Raw genomic sequence first — 23406 nt, forward strand, 5'->3', positions numbered from 1 at the left:
GGCTCCTCACATCCCTCCTCGTGAGGACCGTGTCGAGCCCCAGTGCATTGGTATCCCAAAGTAAACCTCTTGTTTTTACATCAAGACTGAGTCCTGTGTGTTCATGGGGTGGTGATTGTCCTCAGGACTGGAGCGAGAGTCTCCTCTGTCTGAGGTTCTTTCAGATAAAGCTATAGTTGTGGGTTACACACCTCAATTCTCATTGGCTAATGCTGTCCTCACAGTCCTTGGAGGCCCCTTTGTAAGACTACCTGTTGGAAAGTAGAAGCAGCTTTATTTGAGCTCAAAGTGAACCTGACGAGCAACGTAGAGAACAAGATGGGGTAATTGAGAACCTGTCTAAAACCAGCACAGAAACCCACCCTTCATTCAAAGCATCATCTACCAATTCTTGAATTTTTACCATTCTCTGCCAACCAGTCTTTCATTCAGGAAAGGTAGAAAAAAAGTGGAAATGATCTTTTTATACTAAGGACCTTGATCTGTCTTTCCTTAGGTCCACGTTAAGAACAAATGAAATGGGTATCACCATCTGAACAACTTAGTATCACCTACTCAGCATTTCTAGCCTAATACTGTGCCTATGGCAATCTCAAGCTTCCCTGAGTGTTGCTGCCCCAGCAAGAAGAATAAAGAACTGAGGTCAAACCCCACTTAACCTTTCAAGGGGTTAGAAGAAAGCCATCAGAGATACTGATTAAATCTCTTGATTAGATTAAATCAAGATGATACAACGTGAATCTATTGGGATATTCAACCATACATCTTCCTCACAACCCCACCTATCTGAGTTCATTGCTTGGCAGAATTCATGCCCCACCATCCTAGATATTTCTTGATTCATTGCTGCCAAGGGCCAGGTTTCCTGAGTTTTGTTTTTTGTAGAATTGGGTGTAGTCAATCATAGTTGCCCTCTGTAAGAAATGACAAATATCTATAATAACTGACCACACTGGACTTGTGTATACAAGTACAGTGGTGGAAAATTCAGCATAACTGAGGAGTGGGAAATCACCACTGTGTCCTGGCCTTTCTCTGCCCATATCACAGCTCACAGGCGGCTGGGGCAAACCTTGAGTTCCTCTGTAGAAACAGAGTGATGTTGAATGGACACTGAGCAGGCAGAGCAACACAGCTGAGGCAACTCAATTCCAGCAACAAATGCATTATGTGTTTCCCATCTTAACAGCTCCTTTTGAGGACTTGTCCCCACACCTAGCTTAAACACAGCAATTTTCATACATGCCTGCCTGCTATTTCATATTGTTGCTGTAATACGCCTCCACATCATAGATTTCAAAAAAGAAAGAAAATAAACCTGACAGTGAGAAGGGTGATGCTTGTCAACATCTAGTGTGTTGGGGGCCCAGGTATGGTCACAAATAACCAGGACACAGGGGATGCAAAGCAAAGGCAGATGCAACTGCATGCAGCTGCAAGTTTATTAACCCTTATACAGGCATGAATATGGATTACCTCACTTTCCCTTTTGGCAAGATATAATAAGATCGTTATTCCCATGATATCAGGAACGACTGAGGCAAGACTAGGCAAAGAAGTGAGACTAAGCAAAGGCTTCTCCTTAAAATATCTGTATAGCAAGTCACCCCTCTTGCTAGTATCACAATCTACTTGTCATACCCCAGAGACCATGAGAGCTGCTTCCACAAAAAACGGACACAGTACAGCATAGTGTAAGGTAAAGTGAGAAAAACATTTTCTTCTCAAGGGCAGCGTTCCAGCCCCTGCTTGCATCTCTCAGCCGTCTTTCCTTGATCCTGTCTGGGAAGTGTATCTCAATGATTCCTCAATTTCTCTCTTTGTCCTTTTGTTTTAAAAGTAACACTTTCTATAACATAGCTAATTGTCCTTGAAGGGGTTTAATCATGCAAAAAGAAAGCAATATAATATATAATGTATGCAACCTTTAATGAGTGTATCTATTTTCTTAGGGGTATTATTCAGATACCTTCCCAGATCTGGATTTAACTTTGATAATTGTTATCTGTCTACAAAATCAACAATATCGAATGAATATTCCAGTTTTCTGGCGTAAAGTCCTCGGGAGTAAGAACTAATGATTTTGGAATTTGCTCGGTGTCTATTGTTATGTCCCTCATTTCATTTCTGATTTTTAATTCATGTATTGTCTCTCTTGTGCATTGTTAGTTTGAGGAAGGGGTTGTCTCTCTTGTGGATCTTCTCAAAAAAAAAAAGAGGAAGAAAAGAAAAAGACAGCTCTTGCATTCCTTGACTTTGTATTTTTCTCTTTGTTTCTAAAGGCTTGATTTCAACCCTGAGTTTATTGCCCTTCATCAGATCCTACCAGACTCTCTATGGGATGAGGCTTTGCCTCCTCTTGGTAACAGCAGCATGTAATAAATGAAGCTTCTGCTGATCTCTGTTGTGGTGTTGCACATCACAATCTCACCGAAAACCATGCATAGCCTGGTTTTAGGCTCTATTAAAGCAGCCCACTATTTCAGTGTTCCCTGCAAGGTGCCATGGAACGGTAGTAACATAATTCTGCATGCACATCGACAGGTTTCTCCACGGTCTTCTGGGTCATTTGATAATAATTTATAGTGAGTTCATGGATGAACACACACTCACACACACACACACACACACACACACACACACACACTTTACTGACATGGTGCATATTCTTTGCACACCAAAAATAAAGTGAGCGTTACTGAAAATGCACCAATAGTGCAATCGATGGAGGGAGCTGTGGGGAAGCTGGGGCTTAGAGTTACTTAAAAGACCGATGCAGATTCTCCTTCTATTGGAGGAGAAACTTGATAGACAATGTGGTTCTTTATTTTCTTTCTCTAGAGCACACAGGACTAGGGTGGCAGCTAGGGCTTTGAGCATGTTTGGCAAGTACTGTAGCACTGAATTAAATCCTAGGGCTGGAACCCTATTAATCGTCTACAACAATTACAGGGCAGGCTGGATGAAGACACTCAGCTGACAATGTGGACATCTCAAGACAGTCACTGGACAATGGCTGACACACTTGTCTGAAGACTGGAAATGTTTCTCGATCTTGGAGAGGAGAGAAGGACCCTCCAACTACACTGTCCGCTAAGGAAGTTTATTCAGGTGAGGGATGACAGGGACTGTTTTGTCTCACGTCACACATGTCAGTAGAAAATATCCTAGGTATTGGATGCCGCTGTTAGCATTAACAGAACAAAGCCCATAGTGTTGGGAAGATTAATAAATTATGAGTAGGATTAGAAAACCCCAAGCCGGATCCCGGCCCGCAGCAGCTCTCTGCTCCCAGACCCGGTGAGAGAGAGACCCAACCGCCTGGTCAGGTGGGCACTCCTGAGGCTGCAGAGCGGAAGAGACCACCAACACTGCTCACCCCTGCCCACATCCCTGGCCCAAGAGGAAACTGTATAAGGCCTCTGGGCTCCCGTGGGGGAGGGCCCAGGAGCGGCAGGACCCCTGCCGGAGACACCGCCGGAACCTGAAAGAAACAGACCGGATAAACAGTTCTCTGCACCCAAATCCCGTGGGAGGGAGAGCTAAACCTTCAGAGAGGCAGACAAGCCTGGGAAACCAGAAGTGACTGCTCCCTGCACACACATCTCGGACGCCAGAGGAAAAAGCCAAAGACCATCTGGAACCCTGGTGCACTGAAGCTCCCGAAAGGGGCGGCACAGGTCTTCCTGGTTGCTGCCGCTGCAGAGAGCCCCTGGGCAGCACCCCACGAGCGAACTTGAGCCTCGGGACCACAGGTAAGACCAAATTTTCTGCTGCAAGAAAGCTGCCTGGTGAACTCAAGACACAGGCCCACAGGAACAGCTGAAGACCTGTAGAGAGGAAAAACTACACGCCAGAAAGCAGAACACTCTGTCCCCATAACTGACTGAAAGAGAGGAAAACAGGTCTACAGCACTCCTGTCACACAGGCTTATAGGACAGTCTAGCCACTGTCAGAAATAGCAGAACAAAGTTACACTAGAGATAATCTGATGGCGAGAGGCAAGCGCAGGAACCCTATTTCCCAAAATGACGTTGATGGTCATTATCTTTCTGGTTTAATACTAATGCTGTATTGTAAGAAAAACTGAGGCACATGGTTCTCCATTAGGATTATTCTATATACCTTTGTGAAAGTTGTCATTTTTTCTGCAGCTCTACAGGCATGAGTGTGTGTTACTCAATATCTGGTGCACACAGTCAATAAGGAATGTGTGTTATAGACTGATATAGACTAGGATGAGCAGAATACATGATAGCATGGATACAGTATGTCAGTGATTACATCATAAAGTGTGTGTCCATAAAAAAAGTCACATTATCCACACAAAGACACTATCACCCTGTGTACCCCTTGGTGGCTTTGAATTCCCTATTTACCCATGCTGCCTGGACCATGCAAAGATCCATATCCAGTTGTCAGATCTAAGTCTACAGGAGTGCAAAGGACCCTTGAATAAGATGGTCTTAAGAGTCAAGAGTTACAAATCAATTTTTATTCATAAGGAATACAATTTACAAAAAACAGGCATAAAATGAACAACTAAAATGGTATAAAAATGAAAAACAGTAACAAGAATATATAACTATGAAATAACAAAAAGAAAACTTCAATGAAAATCATAACCAAAAACATTTCTTAACAGCATTTTCTTAATGAACATTTAGAAACACAGTTGTAGTGCTGTTTCTCCTCTAGGACAAGACGTCAAGGCTGTCTCCTCAGATGTCTCTCAAATGGTGTTGTCCGTATGAGAAAGGAGAAAGACCTCAACCAGACAGGCTGGCATACGGATACATAAATGTAGGGTCTCTAAACATTGAGGAAATTATCTGAGAAGAAGAATATTCACCCACAAAAAGTCTTTGACTGTGAGGATTGTCGTCACAGGGAACTCCTGAGAGAGAAACTCATTCCTCAGGGGGCTGTCTTCCTGGGATCCGTCCTATTCCATGTCTCCTGCAGTTCCTGAGACCTGGGAGAAGAAGGCAGCTATTAAGACACGGATATGGTGGGGACACGCATACCAGCTGTCAAGTTGCTGCCTTCAGTCATGTGATATGTTATTCCTCTGTCACCATTTCTGGACTGCAGTTTCAAAAAGGGCAGAGAAGTATAATTGCCCATAATTCAGTTTCTGAAAAGTGGTTAATATCCCAGAATACTTGTGCATAGACAGAGCAATGAATAACTCTATCACATGAGGAGGGTGACTGATTGGGTGTGGGGACATTAGAAAGATGATAGGGGAAGCAAAGATGTATCCAATAGGCAAATGGTATCAGACATTGTTAATCTGACTCAGCTGCTTGTTCCTACCACATTTTGCTGGGTCTGGAGGTTTCTGGTCTTCTCCTGTTCGTCTTCATCCTTCGGGTTCAACTCAAACAAATATCGCTGTAACTCCTTGCACTCCTGCTTCAATGTGACCAACTTCTTCTTCATACATGCCTGGTCCATCAGGAGCCGGCTGTGCAGGTTGCTGGAAACACACTCTGCATAGTAAGATCCTGTAGCCTCTTCCTCCCATTCCAACTGCCAAATCCCACAAACTCCACCAGGACCCAGATACCCATAAAGACTTCATAGAATACATCTCCATACATGTAAGGCTGCTCCACAAACAGCAAACGGCCAATCCAGGGAAGAATAAATTGTTTCTGTGACCCAAGCACCTAACAGTCCATGTCTCTCCAAAAGAACAAGGGATCTACAACTATCCATGAAAGCCCAATGCATCGGGGCAACATCAATTAGTAGGCAGTAAAAAACCGCAAGAGGACAGTAGAACCAAGGGAGGTCATGCTAACCATGTGGTCCACACATTGAGCTTTGTTAAACCTGATATGACCCCAGAGGCCCAGGTCGGCCTAATAACACTCTGATGCCTGAATCAGTATAGTTCTATCCAGAGCCTTCTAAAGATGCATAGACACTGTGCTGAGAAGTCACAGTCTCTTATGGAACTGAAACTGAGTCCAAAAGACCCACGGCACAGTGATATTTAAACAGCAGAAGACATGGACCCAGAGCTGCAGGCTCTCCAGTCCAGAACAAAGAGAGGCAGCAATGGATATTCCACAAGTGATGGGCCCTTCTGACCAGTACTTACCGATAGAAGTTAATCTCCTTCTTGAGCTCCTGAAATTTCTCACGATGTTCAATGTTCTTTGTGTCTAAGTTGTGCAGTAATGAAATGACCTCTTTCTCCTTTATCTTCAAGTTTTCATAAAATGGATTTGGCCTGAAGTAGGGGCTGGCCCCAGGAAGATAGAACCCAATGAACATCGAGGTTTAGGACTATATGAACTCAGTCTGTGTCCTGTACTACCCCAGCCCTGGAAGGACACTTTCTGAATTCTACATATTTGGATCTTCTTCAGCTTCAGAAACTTGGAATTGTGTGCCCAGGACAACAGAAGCTAAGCACCCAGATAAAGGGTTCCTTGGCTCACTTTTTTGAATCAGGAGGGCTGGATCTGCATTCAAACCTGTTATGCTGTCAAGAGCCTAGGCCACAGAGCTTACCCAACCACACACACACACACACACAAACACACACACACACACATCCAGAAACCTCTGATTTCATTTTTCCTGTTTTGACAAGTGGAATGCTACAAGCCGAATAACTAATATTCTAGAGGCAGACAGTACACATAATTCTGGAGATAAGACCAGATATTGCCACAAACTTATAATCTGCCCAAGGCATACAAGTGTATAGACAAATGTGACCACACAGGCAAAGAACTGTACTGTTGAAAGTGGGGCTTCCAAAATAAAGCACTTACACCTCCATGAAACTATTATACAGGTATATCCTGAGGTCAAAAAACAGACCCCTAAATTCCAAGGGACAGGGGACATAGAAACATATAAAAGTTGTACATATGCATGCAGACCTGTGAACACACAGACACACAAACTGGGACACACCCACAAGAAAAGAAAAGTAAACAGACTCAGAGAATGAGAAAGAGAGACAAATATGGAAAGAACACAATGAGAATCAGTAGAAATGTATGCACCATTACTGTCTCAGTGTTTAAGGCACACAGACAAGAAGGAACAGGCCTGAGCCTCAGGCCTTCTAGTTAAGCATGGAGATGAACAATGTGGGACCTGTTACCTAAGGGTGCTGCCATGAGATGATAGCGTTCAGTCACCTTCCTAGCAAGTACAAACACTGTCCACAAACTCACAGCACCTAGAACCTTGCAAACTGCCACCTGTCAAGGGCTTTCCAATTGTACACTGGGAACTCATGCTCCAGTGACGTTATCCCTGAATTCTTCACTCAGATCACAAGTTCAGATTTTCAACAGGTGGAATCAGAGAGTCCATTTCCAAACTCACTCCTCACTAAGGGTCAGGTTCTGAATCTCCTCTCTATGGGAGATGAGGTTTAGAACAAGGTCGTTTGTTTGGAGCAATGCATACCTCTTGCTCATGGATCCACCTGTCACATAAAGGAGGCGATCTGTCAGCTCATTTCTCTCCTTGGTAGTTAGCTCCAGTTCTCTATTCAGCCTCTCCTCTTCCTCGTTGGCCTGCACCTTGTTTAGGACATTTTCAGGGGATGAGGTCTGTCTGCAGGCCTCTGTAGGTAGAATAACACAAGTGAACCCACATGGGGCGAATGCATAGAGCATACACAGACCACAGTGAGGTCCAAACAGGAGAACATGCTTGGAAGCCAGTGTCACTGCAAGGAGTTTGGTCTATGTGTAAGAGGCATCCTAAGTGGATCACAGTTCCCCCACTACTATATAGAGACCAAGAGATGTAAGCAGCCAGGTGTTCCCTATGCCCGCCCACACAGGCTTACAAGTACCAGAGAGATGCCTTCTCCAGGATTATTATCAGGTACGCAGGCTACAACCTGGTTTCAGGACCCTCACCCCTCTGGTTTCAGAAGTCAGATCATCAATTCAGCATCCACAATGACTTGATTGATCAGGGATACTCAGATATCCTACACTGTTACTCTCGTCCAATAACTTTGCATTAAAAATTCATGTAGGGGGAGGACATGGTCAACAGACTTATTAATTCCCCCTACTGAAATGACAAATGCCCCAGAAGTGCCAGTAGGTTACAGGCTCTTTCTCTACCTGCCCCATATAGTTGGCTACTGTAGAAAAATATCTGCCACACAGAACCTCTAATGTATGAAGGTAAGATTGGCCCCGTCAGCCAGAGGTAGTCACAGGAGTTCTAAGAATATAAGGTCATGGCCAGGAGCACAATTCTCTCCCTCTTACTACTGTCAGATAGTCACTGAATTTAAAGAAGCAATGAAAGTGAAGTACATTGATGCCCTGTTTAATTCAGAAAAGTTATACCCTCCATGACTACTTATGGTGTTATTATATCAATTTAACATACTGAATGCACTGTAAAAGTAAAGACTAGAAGTTCACCCAATAATAGCATAGGCATTGCCATATCCTCCATGTGGTTATGGAGAAACTAATGATGTGAAAACCTTGACTTTCAGGAATTGTGATAATCATGGAATTCAATATCTGTGGAGATGTTCCAGTGGTTGTGGCCCATTGCTATAAAGGCCAGGTGAAGGCCCCCACACTCACTCCTGACAGGAAGCTCAACATACACTGCCCAGAACTTACTCCACATTCCCCATGTCCTGTGTCCATCATTACCTTTAGGTTTCGTTTGCTTCACTCTAGACTCTTCTCTATCAACATCAACTCTCCCAAAGCGCCTGAGAAGACGGGCAAACATGCCTGTGGATATATCCTTTGGACACTAAGAGAAAAAGTAGGGAATTGGTTGTCACAACGATACTGGTGACATCACAGGGATTCCAAGGTCTCTCTAGGAGACAATAGAATGTCCACGAAGGGACGGCTGATGTCATGGATAACAGACTTTACCTCCCTGCTAATGTTCTCCCTGTACTGAGCAAAAGCTGATGGACCCTTTTCAGGGGACTTCCCTGTGGCATAGCCACTGAGCACCACATGCTTCCAAAGCCAAATTTGGCTCTAGGCTTGATTGGAAAAACCTAAGTCATTGCTATGTATCTAAATGAGTGCTTCCTCCCCAATCCCTGCACAGAAATGTTTCATCCTACCTCAAATTCTCCTCAGTCAGCAATATTACCCATTAAAGATTACTGAGAAATCACACCAGTTCCTATAAGTAGCCAAAGAGGTCTCCTGTCTCATGATGTGCAGGTGCATGAAATCACACCCAGAAATAGCCTGTAGGGTAGGTTGCAATGTGGGTGTGTGTTATAGGTACAACCTGAAGCTTTGTGCTTAACATTTGACAGTTGCCACCAGATTCCTTAGGAGAAAGAATTGCATTCATTATGGTCCTGGCAACAATGTGGTGATCTGTTAGCAGAGGAAACTGAAATATTGGAGCCACCAGTGAATGCACCCTCAGGCTGAGTGTGGGGCTCTCCTCTTTGCACTTAAGTTACCAAAGTAGGATTGCTTACAGGCCTCTCTAAGCTATAACGTGTGATTTCATCTGAAAAATAAAATAGTCAGCAAATGTGGGGGGGGGGGAATGCAGCCAAAGGAGTAGGACAAGCCTAGAGATATAACTCAGTGGACAGAGTAAGAAACAAGCATCTTCACTCCTGTTTCATGGATCACCCTACAAAACACAAAAGCATCTATCCTACTAAAAAAAAAAAAACAGTTATTTTAATGAATGCATACACTAATACTGTTTACAGTATTAGTGGCAAAGCTCAGATTTTGGGGGCAGATCCATGACTTGAACTATCTTCCTGACAACATATAAAGCAATAAATAAATAAATAAATAAATAAATAATAAATAAATAAATAAGAAAAAAACACAAAAATAAAAAACACAAAAAGCACAAGCCTCTCATGTGAAGTTACAGAAGAGTGATCCAGTGGTCACTTCTGACCAGGCCATTTTAGCTATGACAGTGCATAGTGACCCTTAATTTGATGGGTCCTGTATAAAGCTTTGTGCAATATTGTCATTTTAACAAACCTCATCCAGAACATACATAACGACACAGGATATGATTGCCATGTCCTTGCTGTGTATCAAGTTATTTTTCTGTGTCCTTGATTGTCAGGCATATTACAGCAACAATCTGAGATGGCTGGTAGACTTGGAAGAAAGTGGATATGAAAGATCTCCGTTAGATATCAGTACAGCCATTTCTTAAGCATGAGAATCTTTTAAGCTGGCCCTCGTTTAGCCCCTAGACGTTAGTCAATAGACCAGAAAGTACAGAAAGCACATTCCCACCCACTCTCTAGGAAGCTGCCCGACCATAAGAACAGAGGGTATAGAACATATTTACTGCAGGGCAATTACAAGACAGGAAACATCTCTGGGAAGCTGACTGACCACTATAGAAGTGAGATATCCTTGGTACTGAATGCAGCTGTGCTATAGGCTGACATCGCTATAGCCTTGTCCTGGGAACTCCAGAAGGGAAACACCTGCCAAGACAGATATCCTTGGTCCTTGTCCTGGGAACCCCAGGATAAGAAAATATATATCAAGTCAGACGTCCTTCCTACTGAAATAGCTACATTGATGTGGTTACGGCCTTATCCCAGGACGAGAAACATCTGCCTAGGTATTCTTGGCACCGAAATAGCTGAGCTAATGAAACTGTGTGATCGTAAATGACTGTTTAAACTGTACATTTCTGTTGTTCGAGGCTCCTCACATCCCTCCTGCGTGTGGACCATGTCGAGCCCCAGTGCATTGGTATCCCAAAGTAAACCTCTTGTTTTTACATCAAGACTGAGTCCTGTGTGTTCATGGGGTGGTGATTGTCCTCAGGACTGGAGCGAGAGTCTCCTCTGTCTGAGGGTCTTTCAGATAAAGCTATAGTTGTGGGTTACACACCTCAATTCTCATTGGCTAATGCTGTCCTCACAGTCCTTGGAGGCCCCTTTGTAAGACTACCTGTTGGAAAGTAGAAGCAGCTTTATTTGAGCTCAAAGTGAACCTGACGAGCAGCGTAGAGAACAAGATGGGGTAATTGAGAACCTGTCTAAAACCAGCACAGAAACCCACCCTTCATTCAAAGCATCATCTACCAATTCTTGAATTTTTACCATTCTCTGCCAAACAGTCTTTCATTCAGGAAAGGTAGAAAAAAAACTGGAAATGATCTTTGTATTCTAAGGACCTTGATCTGTCTTTCCTTAGGTCCACGTTAAGAACAAATGAAATGGGTATCACCATCTGAACAACTTAGTATCACCTACTCAGCATTTCTAGCCTAATACTGTGCCTATGGCAATCTCAAGCTTCCCTGAGTGTTGCTGCCCCAGCAAGAAGAATAAAGAACTGAGGTCAAACCCCAGTGAACCTTTCATGGGTTAGAAGAAAGCCATCAGAGATACTGCACTACTTTGTCCTTAGATTAAATCAAGATGATACAACGTGAATCTATTGGGCTATTCAACTATACATCTTCCTCACAAACCCACCTATCTGAGTTCATTGCTTGGCAGAATTCATGCCCCACCATCCTAGATATTTCTTGATTCATTGCTGCCAAGGGCCAGGTTTCCTGAGTTTTGTTTTTTATAGAATTGGGTGTAGTCAATCATAGTTGCCCTCTGTAAGAAATGACAAATATCTATAATAACTGACCACACTGTACTTGTGTATACAAGTACAGTAGTGGAAAATTCAGCATAACTGAGGAGTGGGAAATCACCACTGTGTCCTGGCCTTTCTCTGCCCATATCACAGCTCACAGGCGGCTGGGGCAAACCTTGAGTTCCTCTGTAGAAACAGAGTGAGGTTGAATGGACACTGAGCAGGCAGAGCAACACAGCGGAGGCAACTCAATTCCAGCAACAAATGCATTATTTGTTTCCCATCTTAACAGCTCCTTTTGAGGACTTGTCCCCACACCTAGCTTAAACACAGCATTTTCATACATGCCCGCCTGCTATTTCATATTGTTGCTGTAATATGCCTCCACATCATAGATTTCAAAAAAATATATACCTAACACTGAGAAGGGTGATGCTTGTCAACAGCTAGTGCGTTGGGGGCCCAGGTACGGTCACAAATAACCAGGACACAGGGGATGCAGAGCAAAGGCAGATGCAACTGCATGCAGCTACAAGCTTATTAACCCTTATATAGGCATGAATATGCATTACCTCACATTCCCTTTTGGCAAGATATAATACGGTCGTTATTCCCATGATACCAGGAACGACTGAGGCAAGACTAGGCAAAGAAGTGAGACTAAGCAAAGGCTTCTCCTTAAAATATCTGTATAGCAAATCACCCCTCTTCCTAGTATCACAATCTACTTGTCATAACCCAGAGAGCATGAGAGCTGCTTCCACAAAAAACAGACACAGTACAGCATAGTGTAAGGTAAAGTGAGAAAAACATTTCCTTCTCAAGGGCAGCGTTCCAGCCCCTGCTTGCATCTCTCAGCCATCTTTCCTTGATCCTGTCTGGGAAGTGTATCTCAGTGACTCCACAATTTCTCTCTTTGTCCTTTTGTTTTAAAAGTAACACTTTCTATAACATAGCTAATTGTCCTTGAAGGGGTTTAATCATGCAAAAAGAAAACAATATAATATATAATGTATGCAACCTTTAATGACTGTATCTATTTTCTTAGGGGTATTATTCAGATACCTTCCCAGATCTGGATTTAACTTTGGTAATTGTTATCTGTCTACAAAATCAACAATATCGAATAAATATTCCAGTTTTCTGGCGTAAAGTCCTCGGGAGTAAGAACTAATGATTTTGGAATTTGCTCGGTGTCTATTGTTATGTCCCTCATTTCATTTCTGATTTTTAATTCATGTATTGTCTCTCTTGTGCATTGTTAGTTTGAGGAAGGGGTTGTCTCTCTTGTGGATCTTCTCAAAAAAAAAAAAAAGAGGAAGAAAAGAAAAAGACAGCTCTTGCTTTCCTTGACTTTGTATTTTTCTCTTTGTTTCTAAAGGCTTGATTTCAACCCTGAGTTTACTCCTTTCATCAGATCCTACCAGACTCTCTATGGGATGAGGCTTTGCCTCACTTGGTAACAGCAGCATGGAAAAAATGAAGCTTCTGCTGATCTCTGTTGTGGTGTTGCACATCACAATCTCACCGAAAACCATGCATAGCCTGGTTTTAGGCTCTATTAAAGCAGCCCAGTATTTCAGTGTTACCTGCAAGGTGCCATGGAACGGTAGTAACATAATTCTGCATGCACATCGACAGGTTTCTCCACGGTCTTCTGGGTCATTTGATAATAATTTATAGTGAGTTCATGGATGAACACACACACACACACACACACACACACACACACACACACTTTACTTACATGGTGCATATTCTTTGCACACCAAAAAGAAAGTGAGAATTACTGAAAATGCACCAATAGTGCAATCGATGCATTGAGCTGTGGGGAAGCTGGGGCTTAGAGTTACTTAAAAGACTGGATGCAGATTCTCCTTCTATTGGAGGAGAAACTTGATAGACAATGTGGTTCTTTATTTTCTTTCTCTAGAGCACACAGGACTAGGGTGGCAGCTAGGGCTTTGAGCATGTTTGGCAAGTACTGTAGCACTGAATTAAATCCTAGGGCTGGAACCCTATTAATCATCTACAACAATTACAGGGCAGGCTGGATGACGACACTCAGCTGACAATGTGGACATCTCAACACAGTCACTGGACAATGGCTGACACACTTGTCTGAAGACTGGAAATGTTTCTCGATCTTGGAGAGGAAAGAAGGACCCTCCAACTACACAGTCCTCTAAGGAAGTTTATTCAGGTGAGGGATGACAGGGACTGTTTTGTCTCATGTCACACATGTCAGTAGAAAATATCCTAGGTATTGGATGCCGCTGTTAGCATTAACAGAACAAAGCCCATAGTGTTGGGAAGGATAATAAATTATGAGTAGGATTAGAAAACACCAAGCCTCTTCCAGGTTCTAGGAGAGCAAAAAAAAAAAAAAAATACCACGAAATACAGCATTAATGTGATAGTTTGGTTAAATCTAGTTACTAGTTTCTATTGTGATACCTATTGTCAGTGCCTGTGCCAACAGTGTGTGAATATCAGGTGTAGGTTTGTGGGGTTGAAAGAAAACACTTACACGGGTCACCCCTTTTTAGCGAGTGCCACCAAGGCTTTACTGAGATCTCCTTATATACCAAAGGCAAAAGCCGTGGAAAATCAACAAGGCAGGTGAAAATCCCCAAACAGGAAAATAGGACAAGTCTGTGTGGTGAAAGTTCCAGCCCAATCAGGGGCATAAACAGCTTCTTAAAAACAAGAAGCAGGAAAGCTCAGTGGGGAGGAAGGGTGCCATGGAAAATCCCAGCCCCAAATCAGGGGCTAAGAGCAGCTGTCAAAGGTGTAAACAATTTCTTCCTATAGCAGGCTGAAAGGCTCAGTGAGGGGGGAGGGAAACACCAAGGTAGGGCCCAACAGGAGCCTTCAATGGTGGCTCTAATGTTTCACTTTCCTCTGCCAACTGGCCTCCACACTGTTTCTAGCACCATAATGATTTCAAGTCTTCCTCCTAAGGAATTTTGTGGCAACCGTTGAATGCTAAGCACAAGGCTTCATGAGTGTTCCCCTAACACACACCCACATTGCAACCTTCCATGCAGGCTATTTCTTGATGTGATTTCAAGCACCTGTACATAATAAGACAGGAGAACATTTTGAGTGCATATTCAAACTGGTATTATTTCTCAGGAATTTTTAATGGCTAATATTGGTGAAGAAGGATAATTTGAGTTAGGATGAGACATTTTTGGGCAGGATTTGGAAGGAAACATTCATTTAGATGCATAGGAATTACTAAGGTTTTTATAATCAAGCCTAGAGGAAAATTTGGCTTTGGAAGAAGGAGATGCTCAGTGGCTCTGCCCCGGGAAAGTCTCCTGGAAAGGCCACCACAGCTTATGCTCAGTACAGGGAGAACATTAGCAGGGAGGCAAAGTCTGCTCCCCATGACATCTGCTGTCCCTTCTTGGACATTCTATTGTCTCCTACAGAGTACTTGGCGTCCTCTGTCACCAATGTTGTAGTGACAACCAGTGCCCTAGTTTCTCTCAGTCCGAGTCTGGCAGATACATCCTAAGACATGTTTTCCAGTCTTAGAAGTGTTTTGGGAGGGGCGAATGTCAATTGTGGAGAGACTAGGGTGAAGGAGTCTGACCTTTCGTCTCACAGAAATGATGGACAAAGAAAGTGGTTCTGGGGAATGTGGAGTAAGTTCTGGGCAGTGTCTTTTGAGCTTTCTGTGGAGGTGGGGTGGGGGGAGGGATGGTGGGGGTCCTGCAAGCTTAAGCTGACCTTTCTAGCAATTGGCCACAACAACTGGAGCATCTGCAAAGGAATTGAATTTCCATGAATATCACAATTCCTGAAAGTCATGGATTTCAGAACATTAATTTTCCCATCCCCAAAGAAAGGATATGGTAAGGCCAATGCTACTATTCTGTGAACTTCTGGCCTTTACTTTTAAAGTTGATTTGTGGCTTGTTTTTTGTTTGTTTATTTATTTATTTAGTGGGTAATATTATTTATTGCCAAAGTCAAACATCTGGGTTACATCCTGGGACCCACATGACAGAAGGAGAGAAATGGCTCCTGAAAGTTGTTTGGTCATGTGCTGCACACACACATACACACACACACACACACACACACACATACACACACACACAGACAGACACTCATACTCATACTCTCACTCATACACACACAAACTTTAAAGCAATAGTAATTTTTCTTAATAGCTTCTCGGCCTTTTGGCTAAGATCAAGTGTAGTAATTTTTCTTAGAGTCTGATATAATTGGTTCTAATACAAAGACAGCCTGAGTGTAGTTACTATATAATTAAATAGTACTCATGCTCTCAGGCAAAGAGTTTAAAGTTTATAGGTACCTAATAAACTCGCACTGGGACATATAAAGAACATTTAAATGTTCAGCAGAAATACAAAGAACAACTAATTTAATTTGTTAAAAGTGAAAGCTTATACAATTCTGAAGGTTTTTATGCTGGTTTTATTATACATGTAACTATGAAAAGAAAACATACATACTTGATCAATGAAATGAGGAAGAGTGATTTAATGAACAGAAAAGTGGATGGTACTTCAAAATTTCCATGATTACATATTATCTATTTAATTCCCTCCACAATAGCAAGAAACGGACATTATTATTTATGCGACATTACAGATACATAAACCGAGAAAATATTGTTTGGCCTGATTTTCTGAGCTTTTTAAAGGTTTAGTTAATTGACAGAGCTGTGCTTTAAAATTAGGGTCCATATTCTTCTGTTTTAAATGTGTGACACTTTTCTCTTTTTTTCTCCATCTTTATTAAATTGGGTATTTCTTATTTACATTTCAATTGTTATTACCTTTCTGGGTTTCCAGGCAAACATCCCCCTAACCCCTCCCCCTCCCCTTCTCTATTGGTGTCCCCTCCCCATCCTCCTCCCATTACCACCCTCCCCCCAACAATCCCTTCACTGGGGGTTCACTCTTGGCAGGACCAAGGGCTTCCCTTTTATTTCTAGTGGGTGCTGCTCTCCCTGCTCCGTGGGAAGTGGATGGGGGGAAGGCCCGGGCCTGAGGTGAGTTGGAACTGGGGTAGAAAGGCATAGGGCCTCCTAGGTGAGAATGCCAAACCACCACTGCTGCTGCAGCCACCATGGAGAAGCCCTTGTTCCTGCTGCAGGGAGGAGAGTCTGGTGCCCACAAGATGGCTGAAGGGGAGCTGAGAGTGGACAGCTTCATCACCCGCCTGCTGGAGGTATGAGGATATCGTCCGGGAAAAATTGTGCAGATGACTGGAGCAGAAGTCCGAGGGCTGTGTATCACGTCTCGTGAAATCTTTCTTAGCCAGCCAACAGCTGTGAACACAGGTTTCTTTTGGAGAGCAGGCCTGTGCAGGCCCAGAACCTAGGTGGGACAGTTCAAGCTACCCTTTTTCCATGGCCAATCTCAGATCATATTCAGAAAGTATTTCTTGGGCTAAAGAGAAGGCTTAGTGGTTAAGAGCACTGACAGCTCTTCCAGAGGTCCTGAGTTCAAATCCCAGCAACCACATGGTGGCTCACAACCATCTGTAATGAGATAGGATGCCCTCTTCTGGTGTGTCTGAAGACAATCACGGTGTACTTGTATATAATAAATAAATAAATAAATAAATCTTTAAAAAAAAAGAGTATTTCTTCCAGGTGATGGATTTCCAATTTATGGAATTGAACTAACTTACTGATGGTGGAAGTGACACAGAGAGTTAAAGTACAGAAGGAATAATCCAGAATATCCACCAACAGTTGCTGTCACACCAGGACTTTTAAAAGCTCAGCTGCTAGAGAAGCAATGTAGTCTTTGGTTATTCTCAAGCTTAGGTCTTCTAGTCATTATAAGCTGACCATGACACAAAAAGAGTCATCTATATCAAAATAGAGAATAGTAACTAGATTCACACCACACTATCACATTACTACTGTATTTGAGGTTCTCAGTTAATATCCAAGAACCTGGAAGAGGCCAGGGCCTTGCTACACATACTCATAATTTATGTCCCCATTGTCAGCTGAGATTCTTCATGCAGCCTGGGGTCAAGGAGGTCATCCCACAAAGCACAAAACACCCATCTCAGGTAAATATGTATGGTTTATTGAATCCAAAACATCCATGAATTTCAGGACACAATTAAATGTTGAAACCTAAGGATAATAGATATAGAAGAGAATTAAGATTTCTAGTTCATAGATCCAGTAAACACATTCAACAAATCATAGCAGCAAACTTCCATAAGGTAAAGAAAGAAAAGGCCATAAAGGTACAACAAGCCTACAGGACATCAAACTAATTGTACCAGAAAAATTCCTCCATTCACATAATAATTAAAACGCTAAATGCACAGATCAAGAAAGAACATTAAAAGGGGTAAGGTATAAATATCTAGTAACAAATAAATTCAGACGTATCTGAATTACACCAGACTTCTCAACAGAGATTCTAAAAGTCAGAAAATCTTGGGCAGATGTAATGCAGACACAGGCTCCTATATCCAGCATAATCCTCAATCACCATAAAAGGAGGAACCAGGATATTTCATGACAAAACCAAATTTAAACAATTCTTTTCTGTAAGAAAGCACAACTGAGGCTAATAGGAGGAAAACTCCAAGACAATGAACTAAACTATACCCAAGAAAAACCAAGAAATTAATCTTCTCTCAATAATTTAAAAAAAGAGAAGCACACAAACATAATTTCACCTATAACCAGAAAAAGAAGAGAAAGCAGCAATCATTGGCTTTAATATCTGACCAGATCCTCTTTCCCTAATCCCCAAGCTCCCAGGGGCCAAACTGCCAGCCAATGTGTATGCAAGGATGCTCTATAGTTCAAGGTGAGGCCTGTTGCCCACCAAAGGCAGATCCTAGAGGTGTGAGGTGGGAATGGATATGTGTGGGTGGGGGAGCACTGTCACATAGGCAAAGCTGAGCAGAAATGGGATGTAAATTTGAAGAGGGGAGTCTGGAAAGCAGGACAACAGTTGAAATGTAAATAAATAAAATAACCGATTAATAATAATAGCCAAAAATAAAATAACAAGTAAAAAGGTAAATGAAAATTAAACCAAACCAACCAAACAAACAAACAAAAATCCCTGTAGTGTATTGGTCTAATTCTGCTTGTATTTTAATGCTAATTTGTGGAACTCAGGACTGGTTAACCCCAAATAACTGACCCTGATCCAGTTAACTGTGATTATAAAGAAGCCAACAGCCAACAGCTACACAGCAGAGAGATGGGGGAGGTGAGCTTTGAGGGCTTTGCTAGAGAAGATCATGAGGAGGGAAGAAGGAAGAAGAAGCTGCCATAGAATAAAGGAAGAACGTGTGATGGAGAGGAGAGAGGAAGAGGACAGCAGCCATGGTTAAGGGAGAGGAGATCCTGGTCCTGAGGGCTGTCCAAGTGGAACAAAGAGCAGCCAAGATGCTACACAGCCTGTAAGAGTTAGCGTTATTGTTTGGAAAGTAGATCTGATACCATGGAGGGCAGGCAGCTGCCCAGCTACTGTGCTGACTAATGCACACTAAAATAAATTTAACACAATATGTATAACCAGTAAGACAGCTCTCTAGAGGATCCTAAAAGGAATACTTTAGTTTGAAGGGAAGGACAAAATACCAGAGAACACTAAACTCAATATCTAGGGTGGTGGGGCATGAATTCTGCCATGGTCTGAACTCAGAAAGGTGGGGTGGGAGAAACATATCTGGTTAAATAGTCCACCCACATTGTGTCAATGTGATTTAATCTAAGGACAAAGAAGTGGAGCATCTCTCACGGCTTTCTTCTAACCCCTTGAAAGGATCACTGGGGTGTGGCCTCAGTACTTCATACTTCTTGCTAGGTCAGGGAAACTCAGGGAAGCTTGAGATTGTCATAGCACAGCATTAGGCTAGATATACTGAGTAGATGATACTAAGTTGTTCAGATGGTGATATCCATTTGCATGTGTTCTTAATGTGGACCTAAGGAAAGAGAGATCAAGGTCCTTAGAATAGAAGGAACATTCCCAGTCCTTTTCTACCATTCCAGACTGAAAGGCTGGTAGGGAGAAAGTGGTAAATAATAAAGAATTAATAGATGATGCTTTGAATGAAGGGTTGGTTTTTGTGCTGGTTTTAGACAGGGTCTCACGTATCCATGTTGCCCTCACCCTGGCTGGCCCGGTTCACTTTGAAGTCAGTGCTTCCATTTCCAATAGACAGTCTTACAAGAGGGGCCTCCGAGGTCTCTGAGGACAGCATTAGCCATTGACAGTTGAGGTGTGCAACCCACAACTATAGTTTTAGCCACTTTGTTCCATGTCTACCAGCTATTTCAGATTGTTGCTGTTCTATGCCTGACAATCAAGGACACAGAAAAATAACCTGATAGAGAGCAAGGACATGGTGATCACATCCTTGCCTCTGCTGTATGTTCTGGATGAGGTTTGTTAAAATTCCAATATTCCAAAAAGCTTTATATAGGGGCCATCACATTAAGGGTCACTATGCACTGTTTCATCTAAAATGGCCTAATCAGAACTGACCGCCAGACAACACTTCCTGCGAAGTTCCTATGAGAAGCTTAAGTTTTTTGTGTTTTTTCTTCTTCCTTCCTTTTTTTCTTTCTTTCCTTCTTTCTTTCTTTCTTTCTTTCTTTCTTTCTTTCTTTCTTTCTTTCTTTCTTTCTTTCTTCTTTCGCTTTATAGGTTTAGAGGAATGTATTTTGGGCCACGGATCTGCCCATAGTATCTTAGCTATGGATGTGATCAATCAGAGTTAGTGTGTGCATTCAATAAAATGTCCATTTTTGACTAAGGTAGATGCTTCTGTGTTTTGTGGGGTGACCCATTGTCAATGTGTAGTGAGTTGGGGCCCTGGGTATGGTCGCATACCCCCAGGACACAGGGGGTGCAGAGCAAAGGCAGAAGAAACTGCACGCAGTTGCAAGCTTTATTAATCCTTATTAAGCTAAGAATATGCATTACTACAATTTTCATTGTGTCAAGATACCATAAGATTATTATTCCCAGGATACCAGGAACAATGAGGGAAGATTAAACAAAGAAAGACGAATAAACGAAAGCTTCTCCTAAAGATATTCATATAACAAATAACCTCTCTTATTATAATCAAAATATACTCACCATTACCAAGAGAGCGTTAGAACCACTTCCACAGAAACGGGACACAGCAGAACATAATTTAAGGCCAAGTGAGAAAAACATTTTCTTTTCCAGGGCGGCATTCCAGACCCTACTTGAATCTGTCACCAGGCCTTTCTTGACCCTGCCTGGGAGCTGCATCTCTATGTCTTAACAATTCCTTCTTTTTTCTTTTGTTTTAAAGTAACACTTTACATAACATAGCTAAAGGTCCTTGTAGGGGTTTAGTCATGTAAAAATAAAGCAACATAATACATAATGTACATAAGATTATGGCAAAACTAGCTCCTCCCATGCTATGGAAAATCCTTTGAAGCCAAGCCTTGGGATCTAATCCTGTCAATTGATCAGCCAATAATTTCGCTATTTCCATAGGGGTAGTATCTTCTAGCTGTTTACCAAAAGACATTCGAACATCATATTTCAAGGCATTAATTACTTTTGAAGCACTTTCATTACCCTCTAAATAGGCTTGAATTAACTTCCAATCATGTTCTGTGTCATTATCCATATATTTACTAACACAAAATTGGTAGGATTTCATCATGATAAGCAATATAAACCCGATAACTGGCATTGGCTGCAGCAGAAGAAACCATGAGTAAAACACACATTGCTGAGAATAAGTGCTCAGCAGTAAAGGACTTTCCTGAAGGAGACAAAATTATTCCTTTCAGTGCTTAATCGCTTCACCTGACCCCACATAGGTAATAGGGTTGTCACTGCACGGATCCTTATCCATTGTTGTTTGTGGACACTAAGAGAAGCCAGGGCCTCAGTAATGGAGGACACCTCCTCATCTCCTGAGAACATCCATCAGGAGAAAATGTAGCTGGTTTAACTGGATTCCTTTGAGGGTAGGGAGCAGTTCTTATTATTCTGTGCTTGGATCCATCTCCCGGGTAACCAGAATAGTCTCCCATCCTGTAATGAGACAAAACCCTCTCCCCTACATACAATGATGTCCCTTCCTGTCATTCAGCATCCCGGGCAATTTTTATCCATACTGTCTGTTCCATGCCTTCTGGGGGGAAGTTCAACAAAGTGTCTATCTCCTCTTGATATAACTTCACCTTGTGGTAAATTAAGAAAATTAATAACGTATAATGCTTGTGCCATATAGCTCTGGGACTGCTCTGCAAACTCCATTCAGGTTGCATAAGGCCATCTCTTTTCCCCCGTTTTAATTTTATAATTTGTCATTTCAGGGTATGGTGAATTCTTTCAACAAAAGCTTGTCCTTGTGTATTGTGTTCTGTACCAGTAATATGTACAATATGATACCGTTGACAAAATTGTTTATATTGATAAGAAATATATGTTGGTCCATTATCAATTTTAATTTTAGAAGGCAGTCCCATAACAGCAGAAGTTTCCAATAGATGCTGTATAACATGAGCAGTGCGTACTCCTGGCAATGGTGTAGCCCACACAAATTTTGAAAAATTATCTATGCTTACATCTATGTGTGAAAGGCGACCAAACTCAGAAATATGGGTTTTATCGATCTGACACGATGTATTAAGTTGCATCCTTCTGGGATTAATTTGAGATGGAACACATTTTATACGTGAAGACTGACACATAGGACAATTAGCAATAATTTGTTTGGCTTGAGAATAGGGAAGCTTATATTTAATATGTAAATATCCTGTATTGGCATGATTATGACTGTGTTCTTCTGGGGTAGCAAATGCCACTAATTGATCTACCATATGATTGCCAAGTGTTAAAGATTCTGGAAATTTTGAATGTGATCTAGTATGTGTAATGAATATTCTAGAGTTTCATAATAACAATAGTCCTTTAATATGTGAGAATAACATTTAATATAGGCTTAGATGTAGAAACAACAGCAGTCGCAATATTCTGTACTACTCCTACAACATAAGCGGACTCAGCTATAATATTTTTACGTCATGAGTAAAATCCTGGAATACATTAATTACCGCTAATAATTCATTTTGTTGTACTGACCCAAAAGAAGATTCTTGTCCCCAAAATTAATCTTTGGTCCAATAAGCCATCTTGGTGTTAGAGCCATCTGTAAACACAGTAAAGGCTGATGGTAATGGATCAACAGAAATTAGTGTATTTATCAATTTTTTTTTTGTTTTTTAAAGCAATCCCACAATTTACTATGGGGAGGATGAAATTCAATATTTCCAGTGTAAGAAATCATGGCTAATTGAAAAACCTCAGACATCTGCATTAAATATTCCACTTTATCTTTGCTTAATGGGAAAACAATAGCAGCACAATCATATCCCCACAGAGTAACAGGTCTGTGTATGCCTTGCTGAATAATTAAAGAAATTTGTTCCTCATAATTTGTTAATGTTTGGTTAAAGTTTTATTTAATATATATCCATTCTAAAGGCAACTCATCCTGAGCGAAAGTGCCTGTAGGATATTCAAGAGTATTTAAACATATAATTTAATAACTCTATCTGGATCAATATGTGCCAACTATCCATCTTTCCATTTTCAGAAAAGATACCCTTGCATGCCTTCATATAAGCATTAATATCCCCAGCCTCCTTTATAAGTAATAACGCTCTCCTGTACTCTTCATTAGCATTTTCAAAAGCAAGCATTTGCAGCAGTTGTCCTCCAGCTTCCTCTCCTACCACTGTTCTTTCCAATATTAATTTTAATATACATAAAAACT

The 23406-nt window shown here is 41.8% G+C and overlaps 1 protein-coding gene and 1 pseudogene across 2 annotated transcripts in view; one reads left to right on the forward strand and one right to left on the reverse strand.

Moving 5' to 3' along the window:
• Positions 1–4469: 4469 nt before the first annotated feature.
• LOC147998906 (disks large homolog 5-like) overlaps positions 4470–23406 on the reverse strand; it is a 124855-nt gene continuing 105918 nt past the window's right edge. Inside the window, exons 2-7 of one of the 2 annotated variants that reach the window (XM_087595887.1) lie at positions 22713–22779; positions 8671–8776; positions 7445–7604; positions 6114–6257; positions 5321–5483; positions 4470–4976 (exon numbers count right to left, since the gene is read on the reverse strand). In XM_087595887.1, the coding sequence (XP_087452013.1) occupies positions 4947–4976; positions 5321–5483; positions 6114–6257; positions 7445–7604; positions 8671–8752 (579 nt within the window). In that variant the 5' untranslated portion in view covers positions 8753–8776; positions 22713–22779 and the 3' untranslated portion in view covers positions 4470–4946. The remainder of the gene's footprint in view (positions 4977–5320; positions 5484–6113; positions 6258–7444; positions 7605–8670; positions 8777–22712; positions 22780–23406) is intronic. The other variant, XM_087595889.1, reaches the window with a different exon arrangement.
• Positions 15773–15982, forward strand: LOC147998907 (U2 spliceosomal RNA; annotated as a pseudogene).

Source organism: Rattus norvegicus, chromosome 19 (assembly GCF_021556685.1).
Source record: "Rattus norvegicus strain SHRSP/BbbUtx chromosome 19, alternate assembly SHRSP_T2T, whole genome shotgun sequence".
Classification (NCBI taxonomy): Eukaryota; Metazoa; Chordata; class Mammalia; order Rodentia; family Muridae; genus Rattus; species Rattus norvegicus.